Source organism: Rutidosis leptorrhynchoides, chromosome 10, assembly GCF_046630445.1.
Source record: "Rutidosis leptorrhynchoides isolate AG116_Rl617_1_P2 chromosome 10, CSIRO_AGI_Rlap_v1, whole genome shotgun sequence".
Taxonomy (NCBI): domain Eukaryota; kingdom Viridiplantae; phylum Streptophyta; class Magnoliopsida; order Asterales; family Asteraceae; genus Rutidosis; species Rutidosis leptorrhynchoides.
Window position 1 is genome coordinate 28,980,226 of NC_092342.1, and position 22,730 is coordinate 29,002,955.

Below are 22,730 nucleotides of genomic sequence, written 5' to 3' on the forward strand. Positions count from 1 at the left end.
ATTGATAAGAAACGTCTCGAAATTACAAGAGTACAAGATTCAAAACGCAAAGTACAAGATATTAAATTGTACGCAAGGACGTTCGAAAATCCGGAACCGGGACCAGAGTCAACTCTCAACGCTCGACGCAACGGACTAAAAATTACAAGTCAACTATGCACATAAATATAATATAATATTTAAATAATTCTTATAATTATTTATATATTATATAAATAAAAAAATTCGTCGGCAAGAAAGACTCCAAAGTTGGTGAGCTGGAATTTCAAACTCCGCGACTCGCGGAGTTTGAAGGCAGAAAAGGCCGCAAGTCGCGGAGCCCCAAAAACTAAAACTCCCTATAAAAGCAAACGAATTCTGATCGCAAAATATAACATATATATCCATCCATCTATCTAAACGTATATATTTATATTTATATTTTAATTTTAATTTTAATTCTAATCCTAATAATAAGGGTTTGTTAGCGAATGTTGTAAGGGTGTAAGTCGAAATTCTGTCCGTGTAACGCTACGCTATTTTTAATCATTGTAAGTTATGTTCAACCTTTTTAATTTAATGTCTCGTAGCTAAGTTATTATTATGCTTATTTAATCCGAAGTAATCATGATGTTGGGCTAATTACTAAAATTGGGTAATTGGGCTTTGTACCATAATTGGGGTTTGAACAAAAGAACGACACTTGTGGAAATTAGACTATGGGCTTTATATTTGTTTAACTAAATGATAGTTTGTTAATGTTACTATAAAGATTTACAATTGGGGGTCCCTATAAATAACCATTTACACTCGATCGGACACGATGGGCGGGGTATTTATATGTACAAATAATCGTTCATTTAACCGGACACGAGAATGGATTAATAGCCACTAGAATAATTAAAACAGGGGTGAAATTATGTACAAGGACACTTGGTATAATTGATAACAAAATATTAAAACCTTGGGTTACACTCAGTCGACATCCTGGTGTAATTATTAAACAAAGTATTAAAATCTTGTTACAGTTTAAGTCCCCAATTAGTTGGAATATTTAACTTCGGGTATAAGGATAATTTGACGAGGACACTCGCACTTTATATTTATGACTGATGGACTGTTATGGACAAAAACCAGACGGACATATTAAATAATCCAGGATAAAGGACAATTAACCCATGGGCATAAAACTAAAATCAACACGTCAAACATCATGGTTACGGAAGTTTAAATAAGCATAATTCTTTTATTTCATATTTAATTTCCTTTATTTTATATTTAATTGCACTTCTAATTATCGCATTTTTATTGTTATTGTATTTAATTGCACTTTTAATTATCGTACTTTTTAATTATCGCAAGTTTATTTTATCGCACTTTTATTATTCGCAATTTCATTATCGTTATTTACTTTACGCTTTAAATTAAGTCTTGTATTTATTTATTATTTTACATTTGGTTTTAACTGCGACTAAAGTTTTAAAATCGACAAACCGGTCATTAAACGGTAAAAAACCCCCCTTTATAATAATAATATTACTTATATATATATTTGTATTTTTATAAAAGTAAACTAATATAGCGTTAAGCTTTGTTTAAAGATTTTCCCTGTGAAACGAACCGGACTTACTAAAAACTACACTACAGTACGATTAGGTACACTGCCTATAAGTGTTGTAGCAAGGTTTAAGTATATCCATTCTATAAATAAATAAATATCTTGTGTAAAATTGTATCGTATTTAATAGTATTTCCTTATAAAATTTAATAGTATTTTATACCCCTCTGCTAAAACATCAATGGTCATTTATATATTATCATTCAGTCAATTTATTAAGTACAAAAAGTAAACAATCTGTATCATCTTTCTTTTTTCGGCGAAAAAACAGAAAAAAAGGGTCTTCAACAAGATTTGAAGAGCCCATAAAGCTACAAAAATGTCATCTATGTAAATATAGGACTTGATGAGAGAAAGAAAAAAAAAAAGTAACTAGGCCCTAAGAGTTATAATTGCCTATGGCTGCATAAAATGGTTAACTGCTCCTTTTAAACATTTCAAAGGGTAATTCCAGACCAAATACTTGTCCAACAACTGAAAACCACGATACTAAATATTGGTCGATTCCACCTTCAGTTGAGTTATCAGTAGCCCCAAGTAGCTTCATCCAGTCGCTCGTCCCACATGGGTGTAGCGTGTACCATGGTCTATCCAGGTAAGGGTGCTCCTACATTTAAGAAAATTAAACCACAAAACCTCTAATCAATCAACATTTATAATGGAAATTAGTACTGTATTTTATATACGTTAGACACCATGTACAGAACTTACTTGTAGAGTTATGAAGGTCCATTTAGATTCTATCAACACCTTGGATGACTTGGTTGGAAGATTCTTCTCAATTTGATCTAGGTTCAAAGGTTGTCCTTCTACAAACTCGACAAGCATCAGTTATCGATATCTCTAAATACCGAAAGTGAAATTTATTTTGAATATACACAGGAACAAAGAAATTACAACACATCCTACAAATCAGATTCCTGAAACATAAAAATAGCAAAGGCGTTCACAATAAGGAACCGATTATGAGACTACATTTTAAGACACATATCGCATGTGTAACTGTGTAAGTAGAGGTGAACATCTGACCCATTGAAGTATTATTGGGCCAATGTGGGATATGTTTCATTTTAAATTCGTTAAGTAAGAAATAAAAAAGGAGCTTAAAAGGAAACGGGTTGAACTGATCTAACGGGCTCAGAGTTGTCTGAAGTGTAGTTCGAGTAAATACAACTTCCTACAGAAATTTATTCGAAGATTTAGATTACTGTATTATGTATATGTATATTGGGTCAGGATCAATGGGAAAGTAACCAAGCGGGGGGAAGCAAAAAAAAAAAAAATTCCGTTTTTTTTTGGAATTTTTTTTCCGGCATCAAGATCACACGAAAATATGAACATTTAGAAGAGACAAATATGAACATTTAGAAGAGACACTTCGTGATGAATGTTATTATTTAGGCGGGAAAACGATCGACAAAAATAACATTCAAGATAATATTGTTCGTGAAGAATATGAACGTTTTTTTTCTTCATGTTTTGTGAAGTAAAATTTAGCCCGATTTAGAGTTTAGGGTTTAGGGTTTTGTGTTTGGGTTTATTCCATAAACTCAAAACACCAAACCCTAAACCCTAAACCCTAAACTCTAAACCGTTCATGTTAAAAACTCAATCTAAATCCTAAATCTAAACCCTAAACCCTAAATTTCTAAACCCTAATATCTAAACCCTATAAACCCTAATATCTAAACCCTAAAAGCTAAAACCTCAACATACGCTCGAAAAACACGATAATTGTTATATATTACTTCTTCGAGCGTTTTTCCGCCAAACTAAAAACATTTATCACAAAGTGTCTCTACTGAATGTTCATATTTCCATCCAATCTATAATGTTCGTGAACAAAGTTTTTTCAAAAAACGAAAAAAAAAAAAAAGTTTTTGCTTCCCCCCCTTCCCCCCGATTGGTTACTTCCCTCTTGATCCTACCACTATGTATATTTATTAATATAATTTATTAATATAATATGAATGTTACTAAGTAATTATCAAAAACGGACAATTATGTGTTTGTGGGTCAACCAACACGACCTTCTCGACCTGAATATTTTGTCGTGTTATATAAACTGCAAACCAGTCCATCTTGCAACCAGCAGTTGCGGCAGCCATTGCGGATGACTAGCCCGTCCTGTTTCACCTAAAACTGTCTAATTAGTCGGATATGATGTAAACGAAAATCCCATCCCAAGCCATTTAAAAGATAGTTGAGAAAAGTTAGAACTTGAACCTGAAATTAAAGTGTTGATTTTTTTATTCACTGAAAACTGACTTGTTAACAATAAAGATGCTAATCTACTTAAGTACTTGTACAATTGAAACATAACAGTAACATGCTATTAAAGGTAAGGAGCCTTTATACTTTATGGAAATAATCTGATTCTTCGTAAGTTTGAAAAGTAGCCTGTAAGGAGCCTTTATACTTTACGGAAAGGATCTGATTCTTCGCAAGTTTGGGAACTAGTTGTTTGCCCCATGTTTACTTTCTAACACTCTCCCTCAAGTTGAATAGTGAGATTTCGTACATTCAACTTGTCAAAAACTTCTTTGAAGAGTCTTCAGTTTATTGATTTTGTGAGGATGTTCGTAGCTGGTCTGGTATTGAGAGATTAATTGCTTCAAGCTTCTCATTGATGAATGTCTATTTCAACACGCTTTGTACGCTCATGTTGAATTGAGTTTTCTGAAATAAAATCTTGATTGTTGCATCATTGTCTCACATTATGCTGTTGTTGTCTTCTGGTGGAAATTTGATATGTGTTGGCTTTCGAATCCATAGTGCTTTTGATATGTGTTTGCTATCCTAATTCCTAATGTAGATTTTCTATCTGTGTTTTCACCTTTCCAGCCTGCAAGCATGCAACTGTATATGGTTTCAAGGTGACCATTGTTCTTCAACAAAACTCCATGTTTAGTTGTTCCCTCGAGGTATCTCATAACTCTCTAAACAGCTTCCATATGATATACTTGTTAAGGTTGATGCATAAATTGACTGACTACTCCAACTACATATGGTATATGAGTGTATGAGAAAGGTAAATCAGTTTTCCAACGATCTTTAGATATTGCTCTCGATCTGCAAGCTCACCTTCTTCTATAAACAACTTCTAGTTTGGGATCACACGGGTCTCAGCCGGTTTGCAGTCAGTCATCCATGTTAGAGCAAGTAAATCAAGAACATATTTCTTTTGACATATAAAGATTCTTTGTTGAGAAGGTAAAATCGGTTGGTGGTCTGCCTCCTTTAGGAGAGGTCAGAAGTTCGACCCCCGTTGGGCGTTGACTACATATTAAAAACACAATTTCATCTTTGCTATAAGTATCCACCCATTACACCTTTCCAATATCGTGTGGGTGGGTGGGTGGGTGGGTAAAGGGGAGGGGGTTTTACTTGGTCGTGCCTTTGGATCGGTTTCAAGGATTCCTCCCGGGCAGCGATGGGAGCGGGGTTATTATGGTTGCATCGGCATAGTTGAAACGGGAAATGATCGCAACGGGTGGTTTAGTCCCCTCGGGTAATCCCAATCGCTGTAAAAAAAACTTCAATCCCGAAGAAATATTTAAGTATCTCCAAATCTTTCATTTCAAATTCATTTAATAAATTTGTTTTTAAGCTCAAAAATTCATTTTAGTCATTTCCCATGTTTATCATGTCATCGACTTAAATAATCAAGCAATTTATTAATTGGTTTTGTTTTTTGAGAATGTATGATCTCAATTATTTTGTTTATAGTCGTAGTTTTATGTAATTAAAATAAAATTTTCAAACCATGCCCGGGAGGATTGTTTTAACCCGTATAGAGATTTTTTTAAGGCGACTAACTTCCCGCAAATTCAAGGGCAGCTTCCATATAGACAGATCGCCTTGTAGAAAAGCATTTTTCACGTTGAATTGGTGAAGAGGTAAATCTTCGTTTCCAGCGACGGAAAAAAGCACTCTGATCGTGTTAATTTTTGCCACATGTGAGAAGGTTTCTAAGTAGTCAATCACATATGTATAGTTGTATCCCTTGACAACTAGCCGACCTTTGTATCTTACAGTTGTACGGTCCGGTTTTTGTTTTATCGTTACCACCCAACGACATCAACTGGCTTCTATTCTTGAATAAATATTTTACACCTTTCTCGTGTAGCATTCGTCTTTAGAGGTAAGACATACCCTTCAGTTGATTCATTTTGACTTTCTTCAACTTAACTTAAATTTTCTTCTCGTTGCTGAGTTGATTTATGACTTGAATTTTGTGGTTCGTCTAGATTATCTTGTTGAGTTGATTTCTGACTTGAACTTTGTGGTTCATTTGTATTTGAGTTTCATGCTCAGCAATTGTTGACCACTTAGTACTGTAATTGTACTTCGATGAAATAATTATTTCCAGTCAACTCACAATGTCATCATATTATCTTATTCTCTCTTCCCCTGACTTGTATGTTGGGTGTATAGAAATATTCACTTTCTATGAAGTCACACTCCATGGTAGTGAACATGTGCTTTCTTCAAGGACTATAACTCATGTACCTGTTTTGGTTAATGCCATAATCAACGACTACACATTTTTCGGCACAAGGGTCCAATTTGGTCCATTCAGTTGTTGGTAAATGCACAAAGACAGAACATCCAAATACTCGAATTCTAAGTGTAAGTTTAAAAGGGGGTTCATGAAATTCGGATAATGCTTGAAGAGGGATTTGAAGAGTTTTTCTCTAGTCGGAAACCTATTTATATGATAAGTAGTTGTGGCTAGGACTTCTGACCAAAAGGATCTCAAAACATTAGATTCAATCAACAAAAACGGGCCGTTTCTAAAAGTATACAACTTTTCCGTTAAGCTACCCCATTTTGTTTTGGGGTATTTGCACACGATGTTTAATAAATTAACACTTTTTCTTGACAAAATTGTTTCATAGATGTGTTTACAAATTCTCTCCATTATCAGATCACATAATTTGTATGTTACTTTTCAATTGAGTCTGAATCATAGTATAAAACAAAGAGAATTATTCCGAAAATTTCTGATTTGTTTGTTAGAAAATAAGTAAAACTCATACGTATGCGGCCATCGATAAACATTAGGAAATATTGAAAGTTTTGTCCCCTGTTAACTTTTGTTGTTTTCCATTATTCGGATGAATAATGAAAGGGGGTACCTTTTTGGTGTTACTTATTTAAATGTGCTTTTGTGGTTTTTCGCCAAAATACATGTTTCGCAAGTTATTGGTACTATTTCCCGGCTAGCGGCAAATAGACATCAGTACAATACTAGAACCTGCTCAGCGTGGTGTGATATATTGTCGATTGATGTTTGCTCTCGGGATAAATCCCTGCAGACCCGGATCACGGACGAGTTCTCCGTGGGGTGGCCTTATCAATCTTCCTGGACCAAACTGTGAATTGGTCCGTCTAGCGTGATGTTGCTAAGCGGTGAAGTTCTAGAGTGAGAAAGTACTCTGTGAGAGAGAAAGTGTGTTCTCTGTCACAAGTTACTGAATGATGTAATGTGGTGACCCAGGGGTCTATTTATAGGTACCGATCCTCCGTGATATTCGGATACACGTGTCAAATGATGATTGATTAACTTGTGCGAAGTATGCGTGACCGACTTGAGCTTGGCACTACGTGGCATGTTTGCTGCTCACGTGCTCATTTAAGGGCTTAAGCATGGAAGCTGCCTTCAGGGCTTACGCATGACGTTGGGCGGCCTGTTATGATCGGAGAACGCTGAGTGGCTGTTTAATAAAAATTGTTGTTGTTGCTATTTCTTGTGCATTTTAAGTGCTTCTTCCGTATAAAAATGATGTTTTTATGCGTGTAACCCATAAGATACACCATTAAGTCACCCCAGTTTAATGTCTTTATTTTGTGAAAATAAAGTCATTAAGTTATATAAAAGATAAGGAATGCCTTCTTCCTTAGGAACATAATTCTAACCGTCTGTTCACTGAGATGATGTGACCTCAAATAATGAATTTTGTCAATGATTTCCCCCCTTTTTGCTCTTTCTATTTTTAAATTAAAATTATTTTGAATCTCGAATTGATCTTCACAACTGATCTTAACCATACACGTGTCCCCATCATACCCTCCTTCAATTTTTATTTTGCCCATAAATACTTCGTTTATTCATTCAGTTCTCTTTTTCCACCTCTTCAATTTCTTCGAAGGATCATTTTTCACAAGCATTTTTAGGGTTTACCAATTGCACATCTGTAAGGTTGGTGTTTTTCTTACTCTTCCACGTCTTTTGTTTAAAAATTTCTACCATGACCGAATCTGCAAGTACGTCGGCTAGGAAGGATGGTCAGGACGTCAGCACCATTTGTAGTTCAATGACGCAACCAGACCGTGATAACCTCTGTCTATCATTTAAAAACCTTCGTCGATTTCATCCTTCCATTCCCTCACCCTCTGATAGGGCAAATAAACCCCGAACCGAAAAGATGACCTTGTATAAATACAAATAACTGTAGGTAACCTTCGCATTCCCCTTTCTCCCTTTCTTTTAAATGTTCTTGCACACTATGAAGTGTGTTTAAGCCAAATTCACCCTTTTGGTCTCCAAAAAATTATTTTGTTTGAAATGTATTTTAATTGCCAAAATAAGGTTCCTAGCGTGAATATTTTCCATGCTCTTTTTCGCATACGTAGTGTTAGTAAGTGCTGGTATGCATTCGATTGTAAGAAAGGTAGGAATTTTGTTGGTGACAAAGAGTCATCTTTGAAAGACTGGAAGGAACCTTTCTTTTTTGTTGATAATAAAATTATTGGGGCTAAATGGTCTGTTGCTCGTAGTTGGTCGAAAGTTAAGATACATGCCAGCAAAGCTATCACTTTGAGTAAGAAAAGGAATAAGTTGGTGGAATCCCTTAGTAACTTAAAACTCCCCCAAAGATCCTTTATTGATATGGAGGCTATTTTGGTGCTCTGCGGCGTCAGTAGCGACTGGTTAGCTACTACGGTGCCGGTACTTCATTTGAACGGCCATGGTAGGCTTCTTTTGTTAATCTGATGTGCATTAAAATCCCCAATATAACTAATATTCTTGCTTACATATGTTTCTTGTTGCTTTTTCTTGTAATGTTTATGCAGAAGAAGAAATGAAGGTTATCAAAACTTTCACTACTCGTGATTTTGACGATATTGAAGTCGTTGAGTGCCCAAAAACTGCAGAGGAAATTAAGGCAGAGAGAATAACGTTGGCTAATCTTAAGAAATCACAGAAAACTCCAGAACGGAACACGGATGACGGTGGCTCTGGTTAACCCCCTGACATTGAGATTTTGAACTCCACTCCTACTCCACCATCAAAGAAAACATTTAAACGGTTGAAAAGAGAAGGCAAGCGCCCAGAAGATTCATTAGGTCCTTCCAAAAAAGCTAGAAGTATGTAATCTGCTATTTTGCACTATGTTTTATTCGATTTTCTGTTTTCCAGTTTTCATGCTTATTTTTCATTCCTTGACCAGGAATTGTGCTTTAAGATGATGAACCTTCTGTTGACGATAAAGATGATGATGATTTTGAAGATGATGAGGATAACAGAGAAACTGACTGTGAAAGGACTCCCTTTTCTCCACCACACACTTCTACTAGTCCAACCACTACTCACTTTCTTCTTCTTCAATTCCTTCTCCTTCCGTACCGCTAGACGCTATGCGATCCTTTATTGAAGATCCTCTCAATAAATCTGATAAATTTTGGATTTGCTGAAGGTAATAATTGTGTAATACATACATGCTTTCATTATAATTTGTTGTTTCGTTTGTTTTAAATTTATGATGCCTTGTGCAGATGAACTTTGTTGCTGATATTTCTTCCTCACTCTCAAGCTTATCAATAAATGAAAGCTTGCAATCAACTGTTGCTTCTCTGGTGTTGCACACCCAACATGTGCTTCATAGCTTGAAAATGCAACAAGCTCATGGATTTTTAGTTGCTCAAGCTACAGAAAATTCGAAAAGGTTGAAAAGCTATGAACTTCAAGTACAGGATTTGCAAAAGCGATTGTCTACAGCTACTGAGCTCGTTCATTAAAAGGAAGAAGCTTTGAGGGTATGAGTGTTGAGCTAAGGATAGAGGAGGAGTCCTTGTTGAAAGAAAATGAGCTGTTGAAAAAATCTGTTGAAGATGCCCGTGCTGAGAACACACTTTCTCTCTCACACGATACATTCTCACTCTAGAACTTCACCGCTTAGCAACACTACGCCAGACGGACAAATTCACAGTTTGGTCCCGGAAGATTGATAAGTCCACCCCACTGAGAACTCGTCCGTGATTCGAGTCTGCAGGGATTTATCACGAGGGCAAACATCAATCGACAATACATCCCACCACGTTGAGCAGTTCTAATACCATACTGGTATATATTAGCCGCTAGCCGGAAAATAGTACTAACATATGGCACCATCCGTTTCAAAGAACATCAAAAACACTAAGAACACAACGGCAAACGACACGTCTTCCACACGTGTCCCACTAGAACCAATCAAAGAACCCTCGTTGAGAATATACCACCTAATAGGCTCACTTTAAAAGAAGTGTCAGTTGAGGAGGATGATTATGTGAATGCTGAAATATCAGAAGAACATGTAAATGAAACAACGACACGTCTCAAGAAGTCGTCCTTTTGGAATTTCTATTGATGACTTCTTGAGACGTGTAGTTGTTTCATTTACATGTTCTTGTGACACTTCAGCATTCACATGTTCGTCCTCTTCAACTGACACTTCTTCTAAGGTGATTATATTAGGTGGTATATTCTCAATGAGGGGTTCATTAATTGGTTCTAGTGGGACACGTGTCGAAGACGTGTCGTTTGCCTTTGTGTTCTTAGTGTTTTTGATGTTCCTTGAAACGAATGATCCCATACATACGTTGGTACTATTTGTTCGGCTAGCGGCTAATATACACCAGAACAATACTAGAACTGCTCAACGTGGTGAGATATGTTGTAGATTGAAGTTTGCCCTCGGGATAAAACTCCGAAGACCCGAATCACGGATGAGTTCTCCGTGTGGTGGCCTTATCAATTTTTCGGGACAAAACTGTGAATTGGTCCATCTAGCGTGGTATTGCTAAGCGGTGAGGTTCTAGAATTAGAAAGTATTGTGAGTGAGAGAGAGATAGAGAGAGAGAGAGAGAGAGAGAGAGTGTGTGTTCTCTGTACTGAATGATGTAATGTGGTGACCCGGTTGTCTATTTATAGGCATAGATCCTCCGTGATATTCGGGTACACGTGTCAAATGATGAATAATTAATTTGTGAGAAGTATGCATGACCGACTTGAGCTTGGCGCTGACATGGGATGTGTGTTGCTCACGTGCTCATTTAAGGGCTTAAACATAGAAGCTGCCTTCAGGGCTTAAACATCACGCTGGGCGGCCTGTTATGATCGGAGAACGCTGCGCAGCCGTTTAATAAAAAGTGTTGTTGCTGCTATTTCTTTTGCATTTTAAGTGCTTCCTCCATATAAAAATGATGCTTTTATGTGTGTAACCCATATGATACACCATTACAAGTTCATACTGTATTTGGTGGAAATCATTTTGGAAATAGAAGATGTAAACAACTTGGACATGGGTAGCCTAACCTTCTATGCATTAACCAAGTTTTCCTATTAAATGTCTCGTGAGAAAGCATAATAGTATCTTGTTGGATTATTTCGTCTACATAGTATAACACTCCACGTTCAGAGCACGTTCTGATAACTTGTAATCACTTTTTTTTCGATATGACAAGAGTTATTTTTTATTTTGTCTTCAGTTTCCAAAATTTTAGATAAACGGGAGATCTACTTGAAAGGTTCTTGTTTACATACTTGAACCTTATTCTCAAGTTCTTGTTTCAATTGGTCAAAACCATTAGCTTCTTCCTCTCGTTTCAGTTTATTTTGTTTTAGTTCTTTTACTTTCTCTTCACTTGCATTAAGTTTCGTGCTCATGTCTTCTAACTCCTTATTCTTTTCTCCTAACTCAGTTAAAAGTTTCTTTTTAGTAATGCTTTTGAATCTTTCTAGTTGGGTTGTCAAACTCTTTTATTTATTTTCCAGATCTTTAAGTTGTGCTTTGAATACTTCATTTGGCCAATGCACGTCAAAAAGTAAATGAGCTAGAACAAAAGAAACTGAAACAAGAGAAAGAAACTAATAATATCTTTGGTAAATTTATATAACGAAAAGGCTTTGAGAATTGGCTACTACAAAAATATGAAGGGTGTGAAAAGATGCACAAATATCAAATTGGAAACAAAACACAAATCTATGAAAGAACATGCAAACAAGAAAATGAATGTGGTAGATAAAATCATAGTCTCCAAATGTCGACAAAGTTCCATTGAAAGGGGACCACAAAAGTTGGCTCGAGTTTAAGTAGATCGATGAGGGGAGACCTGTAGTTACCACAATATATTTAACTGCGTTGTTGAACAGAGAATATTTATGGCCAGTTAAAGTTGATCATCCGTTTGTATTTGTTATACGTGATTTCTTCGTCCATGTACTGTAAGTACGGGAAAAACAACAACATGTCTCATTCTGAGGTTATGAGCTGCAAATACATAAATAGAAGCAATTGAACAACGAATTTTGGGGGTTTATGAATTAATAGTTGGATGTGATAGCAATGATGTTGCCTCACATGATTAGCCTTAAATCTGAATATAATGAAAGATGTGAAGAAAGAGATAGAGATCAAACTGGAAAAAGCACACAAATCGATGAGAAAAGAAAAGGACAATCAGAAATTGATTAACATCAAAAAACACAGCACACAGCTATAAAAGGTAAATGCGACCTGCTTTATCGCGAGATTGAGTCTCATATACCAAAAGGTTGGAATGGAATGAGTGCTCAAAGAGACATAGTTAAGAATAGTTAGTGAGACACTTGCAAAACAGGTTTGATAAAAAACGGACATGGGCACGACTACAATACTCGCTCAGTAGAATTTCCACTCTATGCACTTATTTGGTGAATACTTGTGGAGGCGAAGAAATTGGCAACGCATAGGATGCGAGTAGAAATGATATGATTTTCTTCTTGTGGTGATAACTTACTAATAATATTTGATATTTATATTAATATAGTATTATATTAGTATATGATATGATGAATCTAACTTAATTGTTTTAAAATATTCACTGGTTGAGTAGCAACAATCACGTATAGATTGTTTGTGTGCTCTTGTCTCTGTTTATATCATGTTTCTGTATTTTCTTTTGATATAATTATATTATTTTATTATTATGGGTCTTACTTGGAAAATAAAAATAAACCTCGGGCATGGTTAGTTATAGTAGGGAGAGGATCAACGTACCATTATTATGTGCGCGAAAGTAGAGCACCGGCACTCTGTAACAAGGGCTGTATACAATATGGAATTCATACTCATGACCATCTTCATCATTGCTCTCAACCTTGCAAATTCATTATACACAATCACATTTATCAGTCACCTCTGGTTTAAGGTAGCAATAAATCTAAAATAAACTGTAACCAAGATCCATATCACAGAGCTATTATTATATTATTATCTCGGTCTCATGTGATGTGAAATCAATTATAAAACATATTTTAAACAAGGCAGATCTAGTAAGTTAATAGTAACACACCACAAAAACAGATGGTAGAACTTGCTGAGTTTTAGGAAGAAAAACAGTAAATAAAGATAGGAATCCACCACTTTAATCTCTAAAGGATGTTAATCTACTAAGATTAAAGATAAAGGAAACACTTCAAACCACCAAGATCATAAGGCCTATAATAAAGGAAAATGAAGATTTAGGATAAATAGAACTTGACTCCATTAGAATATATATTTATCAAAAACTGCCTTTCACATTACAGTAACCTCACTTTTATAGAGGAGTCAGAGCTCTAGAACCTTCTATACTCTAGACAAAATAAAACAAAAGCTGAAAATTAAAGAGTTGTTTCCTAACAAACATACAATGTAAGAAAGTTGTTCCCTAACAAACATACAAAATCAGTTGGGACCACTTGGACCACTTTTTGCTCCATTTTGTCTCTTCCCAATTTGTTGATTTGTAGAGTATCTTTCCTTCATAGGTACTTGGCCTGATTCTAAGTTTCATTTCCAACTAAAAGAGCATATTTAAACTACTACAATCACACATATATGTTTCATATCTATACAAGAATAAAGCTTAGAAATAGTAATGGCCTAAGCCATCCATTTAAGTAAGGTGTACCCTTGACTGAATTTAGGGTCACCAAACAACCCCTCAAAATGAGACATATTAGGGATCGCAACCATAGCTTTACTTGTATCCATCACCAAATCATGTTGTGTAATTATACGCTTTTCCTTCGACATGACAACCTTATCATCATGAAACATGCAACATTTCTATTTGAAACCGATTTTAAACTTCTAATAAGTAATACGGAGTAACATGTTTGGCTATTTTCATCGACACAAAGACTAGGTGCTACTTAACATTAACATTTGATTAATTATGATAATAGTATTATAAGCAGGGAAAGTATGCATACCAAAGTGGCATCATCAAAAGGTTCTTCAATATCATCCGACGTGCCTTCATCACGCTCTTCCTGCACAACACAATAGACGTTACTCATGTCGCATTAGACCAACATATCTTATGTCTAAGTATGGCATTTTAATGGAAAGTTACGAACGTCAAACCTTGAAAGGTGTCTGTAGAATAACGTTTTGTATCGACAAATAACCATCGCTACGAGCTACGAAACCTAATCTGTTTGAGCAATCAATCCACAGCCAATCTGGAAAACCAGAATTGAACTTGTTCCACTTCTCAGCAAATGCGTTAGCAGCAATACGGAAATCGCTTGATGAAAGACTTCCACTGCAAGTTTCTTTGTCGAAAACCATTGCACCTTGAAGAAATCACACTGGTAACAAAGTTTGAAACTTCAGATATTTAACAGAATTATATATATTACAGTTACTATATAAGGTTTTCAACTACTTAACTTATTTGCCCTAAAATGCAGTAGTACCAGAAAACAACAAGATGTGTTTTGATATGCAAAAAATGCAACAAACAAGAAACCAAAAACACTCTAGGCAGTAGAATCTTTATTATATCATTATTAAGTGAAACAAACAAGAAACCACACAGTCAAAAATTCAACATGCAATAATTGGGGCTATCCAGTTTGCAAAACTATCAAATTTTTTTAACATCAAACGAATATTAAACTAAAAAAAAAAAAAAAAAAAAAAAAAAAAAAAAAAAAAAAAAAAAGCCTCTAGCAAGCAGCTATAAGGCTAAACAGGACTTACAAGGCAATACATTATATTTGCCTCATACTATTAATAAGGGAGTATAAATTATATTAAACAATCAAATCAAATAAATGAAGATAAACAAGGAAAGCAAGCTGAAATCACAATAGTTTGTATTATTATTCAAAGAATGGATGCTTCGAATGTTGTGGTTAGATCAAAGATTATGATCCGAAACTGTGAATTTGTGTACTTGAGCCAGAGTGTGAGTTATTGTACTTGAACCAGATGTGTAAATTTTTTAATTTATACTGCATTATTTAAATGAATCAAGCTACTCGATCTGAACTAGCGGAAAACTCTATTCGATTCAAGCTTAAACGAGCATAAGCTCGAGCTCAACCCCGATCTCGAGCTTGAATTACAGTTAGGCACGGGTTCAGAGGATTTAGCCGTCTTTATGATATCATTAGTAAGAGAAACAAACAAAAAACCACGGAGTATCAAACAGTCATGATTTCAAGTTTCAACGTGCCCTAATTGGGGCTACCCGGTATGCAAAACTAACAATAAATTAGAGTATATATGAACTGTATTAAACAATCGAATTCAATAAATGAAGAAAAAAAAAAAAGGAAAGCAACCTGAAATCACAATAGCTTGTATAAATCAACGAACGGATGATAAAATAATTGTGGTTTGATCAAAGATTATGATTCAAAACCGTGAATTTGTGTAATTGAGCCAAAGACGATGAGGGTGGGGTAAAGATTGTAAAACTATATAATGTCGCTTTCGAGTTTTGACCCAACCCAGTATTCGACGGAAGTACAGAGCAAGCAGTCACAAATAAATTACATTTTCTACCCTCTGACTTTTAAGTACATACATATCTATCCTTAACTTAACTTATTATTTAGAAAAAATTAAACGTAATCGTAATCGTAATCGTACCATTATGGGAATAAATGCTAGGCAGCAAACTCGACATAAGGTTGGGTTCTTTTAATGCTATTTATAGAGACTGATTTTGTAAATCTAAGATAACTAGTTATCGAACCCTCGCTTCGCGCCGGGGGTTCGGTTTTCAATGTATTTTATTGCGTTTAGTAAAATTATTTTGTGGCTAACGATGATGTCGTTAAAGCGCAACTCGAGTCGAACTAAAAGGTATAACCAGTGAGAAATTTAAATATTATTTTAAATTAACAATATATGTGCATCTCGGCGTTTCGCTATGAAATTGTCGGCTTTTAAAAATTTAACGCAAAATCAACGTGTATGAAAAGTACCCCAAATATTTAGCGTTTTTTAAAAAGCGTCCGTTTTGCGTATAGCTAGTGACATTGTGTTCCTAAAATTATTTCGAGTTTAACGATAGTGTCGAAAAAATTTAACTCGTTGCGAGCGAGAAGATATGACTCGTTGAATATTTGAGTGGAGTTTATTTAAAATTTTTTATGAAAATTGTTATTTGACACTTTATCCCCCTGTTTGAGGGTCGATTTGAATTTTTCAAAAAAGTTTGGAGGCTTTGTTGGTAAAATGAAATTTAGTTAAAAATAAATATAAAAAAAAGGTGAAAAGTCGAAAATGCCCCTGATTACTATTCATAACGTTTGTCGATTAGTTAATTTGTTAATTAGAGGGTACAATGTGTAAAATTTAGAATTATATTGCATTTACGAGTTACTCGCTAGGTATTCGAGCTCAACCAGCTAAGACCTCTATTCGAGTCGAGCTTAAACGACTCTGAGACCGAGCACGAGCCCGAACTTGAACATATTTTGAAGATCGTTTAATAAACGAGCTTGAACTTCTTATATTTACATCGAACAAGCTCGCGAGTCTAAATGAGTCTTTCACTATACACATAAATTATTATTGTTATATTTATAATCCCTATACTATAGTATAATATAAATATAATATATAAATAAATACTACATTTGAGTTTTGACTTTTGAGTTCATGTGACTTGGCTGAATCACCGGTTGTGTGTTTCGGACTATCTTTGTGCTTAAACTGTAAACACGAGCCTCAACTCAATCGAGCTTCATCATACTTTGAATCTAGCCAAGTCATTTGCAGCATGAATTTCAATCATTTGTTTTGACACGAGTTCACAAGATTTAGGCGTGTTTAACCGTGACATGTTCAGAAGGATTCTAGACATTTTTATGAATTTTGAACTATCTTGTTTACTATCACTGAAATTACAAGTAAACGCTGTGATACAATCTTGCAAGTTAGGTTAAAACTTACTAAACAACTACAGCTGATATAGACTAAGTTCATATGTAGTATCAACAAATGTCATCAAAATAATATCATTTGAATGGCAAAAGTCATGATCATACCAATGTAGCATTGCTTCAACGGTACCAGGTGCTAGGGCCTGAGCCTCCGGGAGGTCTTAGGTTCGAATCCCACACAGGGGGTTTACTTCTGGATTCCGCCCGCTCTTCGGAAGGGTTTATGGGCCAGGGGGTTCCTCGTGGAAACGTGTGAGTCGAGTCTAACCACTAACAAGCCGTTCTAAAAAAAAAAAAAAAAGTCATGATCATGGGTTGAAGACCAACCTACTGTATGTCCCAAAAAATCACATTGTCATCACTCGTAGAATTTTTACACAAGTCCTCTACTTTTTTTACTTCTAACAGGACCACAAGCAATAGTGAGCCTAAAAAGACTCAAAAGAGCTTCCGATATCACGGTTTAATGTAGAGAAAGATGCTATTGAGTTGACTCATTTAGTACAAAATGAGTCACTATTGAGGCTTTGATGGAGTTGGAGAAGATGGTGGTTTCATATCAGGATACTGCATCAAAATTAATGCATTGTTAGTTAGCTTCTCCATGTTCTGTTATTTAGTTGACTAAAAAATATATAATCTTACCATTGGGTATGGAGATGATGATCTTGTATTTGGTTCTGTAGATGTGTTGACATATCCGTTGTTCGTTTGCTTGCTTTCTGCTATCACGGAATCTGTCTCGTTTTTTACTTCACTTTGTTGCTTGATTGCTCCATTCGTGTTTCCTTGTGTTGACTTTTGACCTTTTCTTTTGGGGTAAATGTGTACAGATGGCGGCAGAAGTGTTTCTTGTATTTCCTGTAAACAAAATTGGAGGCGTAAATTATAATGGAAAACCATGAAGTTTGGTATGAATGATGAAGTAATGTTGGATGTATGTTATTGCAGTTACATTTCTCCCATAACCATTACCATCCTAAGAGCATGACTTGGCCATGGGACAGGTCAGTGAGGGGCCGCCAGAGGATATTTTATTAATCCTAAGAGCATGACTTTCAGTCAAATAGGGCAATTACCACAACATCAAAATTTGTGGACCTAATTAATATAATATCTTCATATTGATGATCAATATAATCAATGGCGAATCTATAATGAAAGCCTTATGGGGTCCCAAAAAAAATTTCAAAGCTAAATATAGTTGAAGGGTACTTTAGTGGTCATTTACCTAAAAAAATAATAAATTTTAAAAATATATAGGGTCCCGTAGTGAAATTTAGTGGTGTCCTATACAATTTGAAGTATACATTGTATAAATGTTTTTCACACTAGTAGAGTCATAGAACCCCACCCCTAATGGCCTACAATCGCCCCTGAATATAATCATAGTTTCATAATGTTATCTGCAGGTAGATAAATTCAGATTCATATGTAGCATAAAAAGGGAAGGAAAATGTGGTAGTTCCCATAGGATATCCCACACGGACTTAACAGTATATATGTATTTAAAGGAAAGTGACTACTGATTAAACGTCTAACCAAAGTTATAATCCCAAATAAATAGGGAACTCTTGTGCACCCAAATCACCAACATCGCCTTGCTAACATAACACTCGACAAACAGCTGACTTTAGCTTTATAACTAGTATACGTTACGAATATAAAAAAAGTGTAGTTTTCATGGAATATCCCAGAATGGAAAATGTTGTAGTTTTCATGGATGTTTGAACTAACTCTAACAAAAAAAATAAATAGGGGTGATGATCTGTACACCACCACTTTTTGGCCATACACAACCAAATGTGCTTTTAAGTATTGTATTGTACAACACTCTGATGCATATTTAGTGGTGTATGGCTAAAAATGGTGGTGTACGGATCAGATCCCTTTTACTTTAGACCACTCCCTATCCTTAACCCCTTTCAGTGAACTTCTCTCCTTCACATCAGCATCACTCCCTTTCACTAAACTATAACTAAACACTACCTATCTTTCACTAAACAATACCTACAAATATACCCACAAAAATATAAAAATGTACAATCCACAAAACAAATAGTCCAATAATAAAAATGCAGTGGGTCCCAGCCTGTACGCTAAAACAGCTTAAGTAGCTTCATTGAACATTCACGGACACCCCTTTAACGGGTCCGTGCCTATGGAGTTAAGTGTTTTCCGGCCAAAAATAACTTTTCATGGGATGTTTATTGCACATATGTCAACGAAAGACTAAAACCTATAAAATTTCAGATGTGATAAATATGCTAACTTGGGATGAGATAACTATAATTCTAGTCTTCACATGAGTGTTCAGTGTTCACTAAATCTAAATCCAACAGGGATCAAATTCTTTTCGCATACAAAATATTGAGCATTTCATATCAGTTCCAATCAAGATGTTATACGTTTATGAAATTAGAATTATTCAGAGAAACAATGAAAGGTACCAGCCACCCGTTGGTGCCTCTAACCCCACCTCTGATAGCATAAGCCTCTTTGAACCCATTTTTGAACAATAACTCAGCTACCTTCATAGAATCACCATCAAAACTACCTTGCAAACAAAACAAAACGAACGAATCAAAAACAGATCAATTCACCATATATACATAACAAAACCATTTTGGTACTCCATTTCCAAGCCCAAGTTCAATTCAAACTTACTTTGACATCCATTATATGTAGCAAGACCGAAATATTAACCGCAAATTATTGCTACTTATGCATTGAGCCTAGATTAAAATGAGTGTCCTTCCAATTAAACAGCCCATTTGGACATAATAAAAAAAAAACACAGATTTAAGTTCACTACTTATAACATATATCAATGATTTACTTCTATCGCAATTAACATTTTAATAGACAAGGAATTAGATTAATGGGTGATCAAGATTCTGAAATTGTCATTGCAAATTAACCATCTTATTTTGCAGAATGCCGAAAACTACAGTTTACAGTGCAAAACAAATGTAAATATATCATATATCTATAACTCTATGCAAAAACTCACTTGTCAAGTATACAAACAGTGGTATTCACAGGATCCGTAAAACTCTCCTTCACTTTCTTCACAAATCCCTCATCATCCCCATCAACAAATTCAACCTGCACCACATTCTTATTGAACATCTTCAAATTCGGCGAATTCAAAAACCGTAAACTCTTACTATCCCTAATATCTAACATTTGAGCATTTGGGTCATCTTTAAGCTTCTTGAAAGCATTAATGGCGGATATAAACTTATACTTTCTTATGTACTCTTGAGTCACAGGAATAACAAACAACCAAACAAAAACAACCCCAGCAACAAAAAATGGATATCTATTGAAAAAATCATCAATTGAAACTAAAATTTGTTCCAAGTTAATTTTGCTAGAATCTTGGGTTACGGGTGTAATGGGTATTTCTTCCGAAGCAAACGACGAAAGTGGGTACTGAAAACCCATTAATAAGAGTGATAAAGATTGGGTTTTTAGAGATGGGTTATTGATTTTGAGGGGAATGGTGCTTGATTTTGGGGTTTCCTTGGTGAAATGAACGGAATTTGGGGGTAAACTGTAGCTTGTGAATTTAAAGAGAACTGATTCGGGGGTTCTGAGTTTGTGAAATTTAGGGTTTCTTGGGGAAACTGGGGAAGATGAGATGCCAATGGAGAGAGATTCCATCAGAAAGAGATGAAAATCGAAGAAGAGGAAGATGTTTTTTAGATGTGATAAGATTGGTAGTGGGATATTTACCGAAGTTTTAACCGTTTGCCGTTATAGCACAAGCCAAAGTGAGCTGTTATTATACGGAGTAGATGGTAATGACAGTAAATAGTTTCTCTTTGTTTTTATTTTTCAAAATCAAATAAAATTAAAACATACACCATCTCGTAATTTAGAATAATTAAGTGTTACATATTTTGTATGATACATTTGAACAATTTATATCGGCTACCATTTGAAAATAATACACATATTATCTGAACATACATGATCAACAAGAACAACACACTGTAAAATTAACACCAAACACAATGAAACAAACGGAAAAAATTATTAGAATCACTAAAACCTCACATTTTCACCCATAACACTAGCATATTGAGCGCCTATAAGTAATTAATGGCAAGAACTAACTGCAATATGATAAACAAGATCCGTCCCGAACTTCGAACTCCAAATCAATCCAAACGCCCATACACAAAAAAGTGCGACGAACCAGTTCTGAAAACATTAAAAAAATCTGTGTGTCAAAAAACAAACAACCAATCTCGACGTGACTAAACGAGGTTGTTTAGAGTTTAGAGTATTTTAACGTGGCTAAGATTATTTCAATAAATTTTTAGATTTTGTCAGTTTAAATTAGAGAAAGAAAAAAAAAATTATATATATATATATATATATATATATATATATATATATATATATATATATATATATATATATATATATATATATATGTGTGTGTGTGTGGGCAGGATCAATGTGGAAGTAACCAATCGGGGGGAAGCGGGGGGAAGCAAATTTATTTTTCGTTTTTTTTGAATTTTTTTTTCCGGCATTAAGATCACAAGAAAATATGAACATTTAGAAGAGACACTTCGTGATGAATGTTATTATTTAGGCGGAAAAACGATCGACAAAAATAACATTCAAGATAATATTGTTCGTGAAGAATATGAACGTTTTTTTTCATGTTTTGTGAAGTAAAATTTAGCCCGATTTAGAGTTTAGGGTTTAGGGTTTAGGGTTTGGTGTTATGGAATAAACCCAAAACCCCAAACCCTAAACCCTAAACCCTAAACTCTAAACTCTAAATCGGGCTAAATTTTACTTCACAAAACATGAAAAAAAACGTTCATATTCTTCACGAACAATATTATCTTGAATGTTGTTTTTGTCGAACGTTTTTCCGCCTAAATAATAACATTCATCACGAAGTGTCTCTTCTAAATGTTCATATTTTCGTTTGATCTTGATGCCGGAAAAAAAATTCCAAAAAAAATGAAAAAAAAAAAATGCTTCCCCCCGATTGGTTACTTCCCCATTGATCATGCCCCTATATATATATATATATATATATATATATATATATATATATAGTGGTAGGATCAAGAGGGAAGTATATATATACATATAATGAGTGTTGTAAACATTAGGCCTATATTTGTTTATAAACATAAGAAGTATATATATATATATATATATATATATATATATATATATATATATATATATATATATATATATATATATATATATATATATATATATATATAGTGGTAGGATCAAGAGGGAAGTAAACAATCGGGGGGAAGCGGGGGGAAGCAAAAACTTTTTTTTTTTTCGTTTTTTGAAAAAACTTTGTTCACGAACATTATAGATGAGATGAAAATATGAACATTTAGTAGAGACACTTTGTGATAAATGTTTTTATTTTGTCGGGAAAACGCTCGAAGAAGTAATATATAACAATTATCGCGTTTTTCGAGCGTATATTGAGGTTTTAGCTATTGGGGTTTAGATATTAGGGTTTAGATATTAAGGTTTATAGGGTTTAGATATTAGGGTTTAGAAATTTAGGGTTTAGATTTAGGGTTTAGATTTAGGATTTAGATTGAGTTTTTAACACGAACGGTTTAGAGTTTAGGGTTTAGGGTTTAGGGTTTG

General features: G+C 34.7%; 2 protein-coding genes across 2 annotated transcripts; both read right to left on the bottom strand.

The window, feature by feature from the left end:
• Positions 1-1,956: 1,956 nt before the first annotated feature.
• On the bottom strand, positions 1,957-15,581 carry LOC139873191 (ubiquitin-like-conjugating enzyme ATG10). Its single transcript, XM_071861124.1, has 6 exons — positions 15,462-15,581; positions 14,254-14,480; positions 14,100-14,159; positions 12,901-13,000; positions 2,309-2,406; positions 1,957-2,204 (listed from the first exon to the last, which is right to left on the bottom strand). Exons 2-6 carry the CDS (start codon positions 14,458-14,460, stop codon positions 2,013-2,015), a joined length of 657 nt encoding a protein of 218 aa, XP_071717225.1. The 5' UTR covers positions 14,461-14,480; positions 15,462-15,581; the 3' UTR covers positions 1,957-2,012.
• Positions 15,582-17,379: 1,798 nt separating this feature from the next.
• On the bottom strand, positions 17,380-20,801 carry LOC139872962 (rhodanese-like domain-containing protein 4A, chloroplastic). Its single transcript, XM_071860894.1, has 4 exons — positions 20,086-20,801; positions 19,523-19,625; positions 17,718-17,933; positions 17,380-17,639 (listed from the first exon to the last, which is right to left on the bottom strand). Exons 1-4 carry the CDS (start codon positions 20,739-20,741, stop codon positions 17,589-17,591), a joined length of 1,026 nt encoding a protein of 341 aa, XP_071716995.1. The 5' UTR covers positions 20,742-20,801; the 3' UTR covers positions 17,380-17,588.
• Positions 20,802-22,730: the final 1,929 nt, after the last annotated feature.

What these genes read in the sequence shown, in the direction of transcription:
- LOC139872962 (XM_071860894.1), bottom strand. Translation starts at nt 20,741, where the DNA reads ATGGAATCTCTCTCCATTGGCATCTCATCTTCCCCAGTTTCCCCAAGA. An exon ending in ACTGTTTGTATACTTGACAA is followed by an intron (nt 19,626 to 20,085) that starts GTGAGTTTTTGC and finishes TTTGCAAGGTAG; the next exon opens with TTTTGATGGTGATTCTATGA. An exon ending in CATCATCTCCATACCCAATG is followed by an intron (nt 17,640 to 17,717) that starts GTAAGATTATAT and finishes ATTTTGATGCAG; the next exon opens with TATCCTGATATGAAACCACC.
- LOC139873191 (XM_071861124.1), bottom strand. Translation starts at nt 14,460, where the DNA reads ATGGTTTTCGACAAAGAAACTTGCAGTGGAAGTCTTTCATCAAGCGAT. An exon ending in TTCTACAGACACCTTTCAAG is followed by an intron (nt 14,160 to 14,253) that starts GTTTGACGTTCG and finishes TGTGTTGTGCAG; the next exon opens with GAAGAGCGTGATGAAGGCAC. An exon ending in CTTTCGCGCACATAATAATG is followed by an intron (nt 2,407 to 12,900) that starts GTACGTTGATCC and finishes TCGAGTTTGTAG; the next exon opens with AAGGACAACCTTTGAACCTA.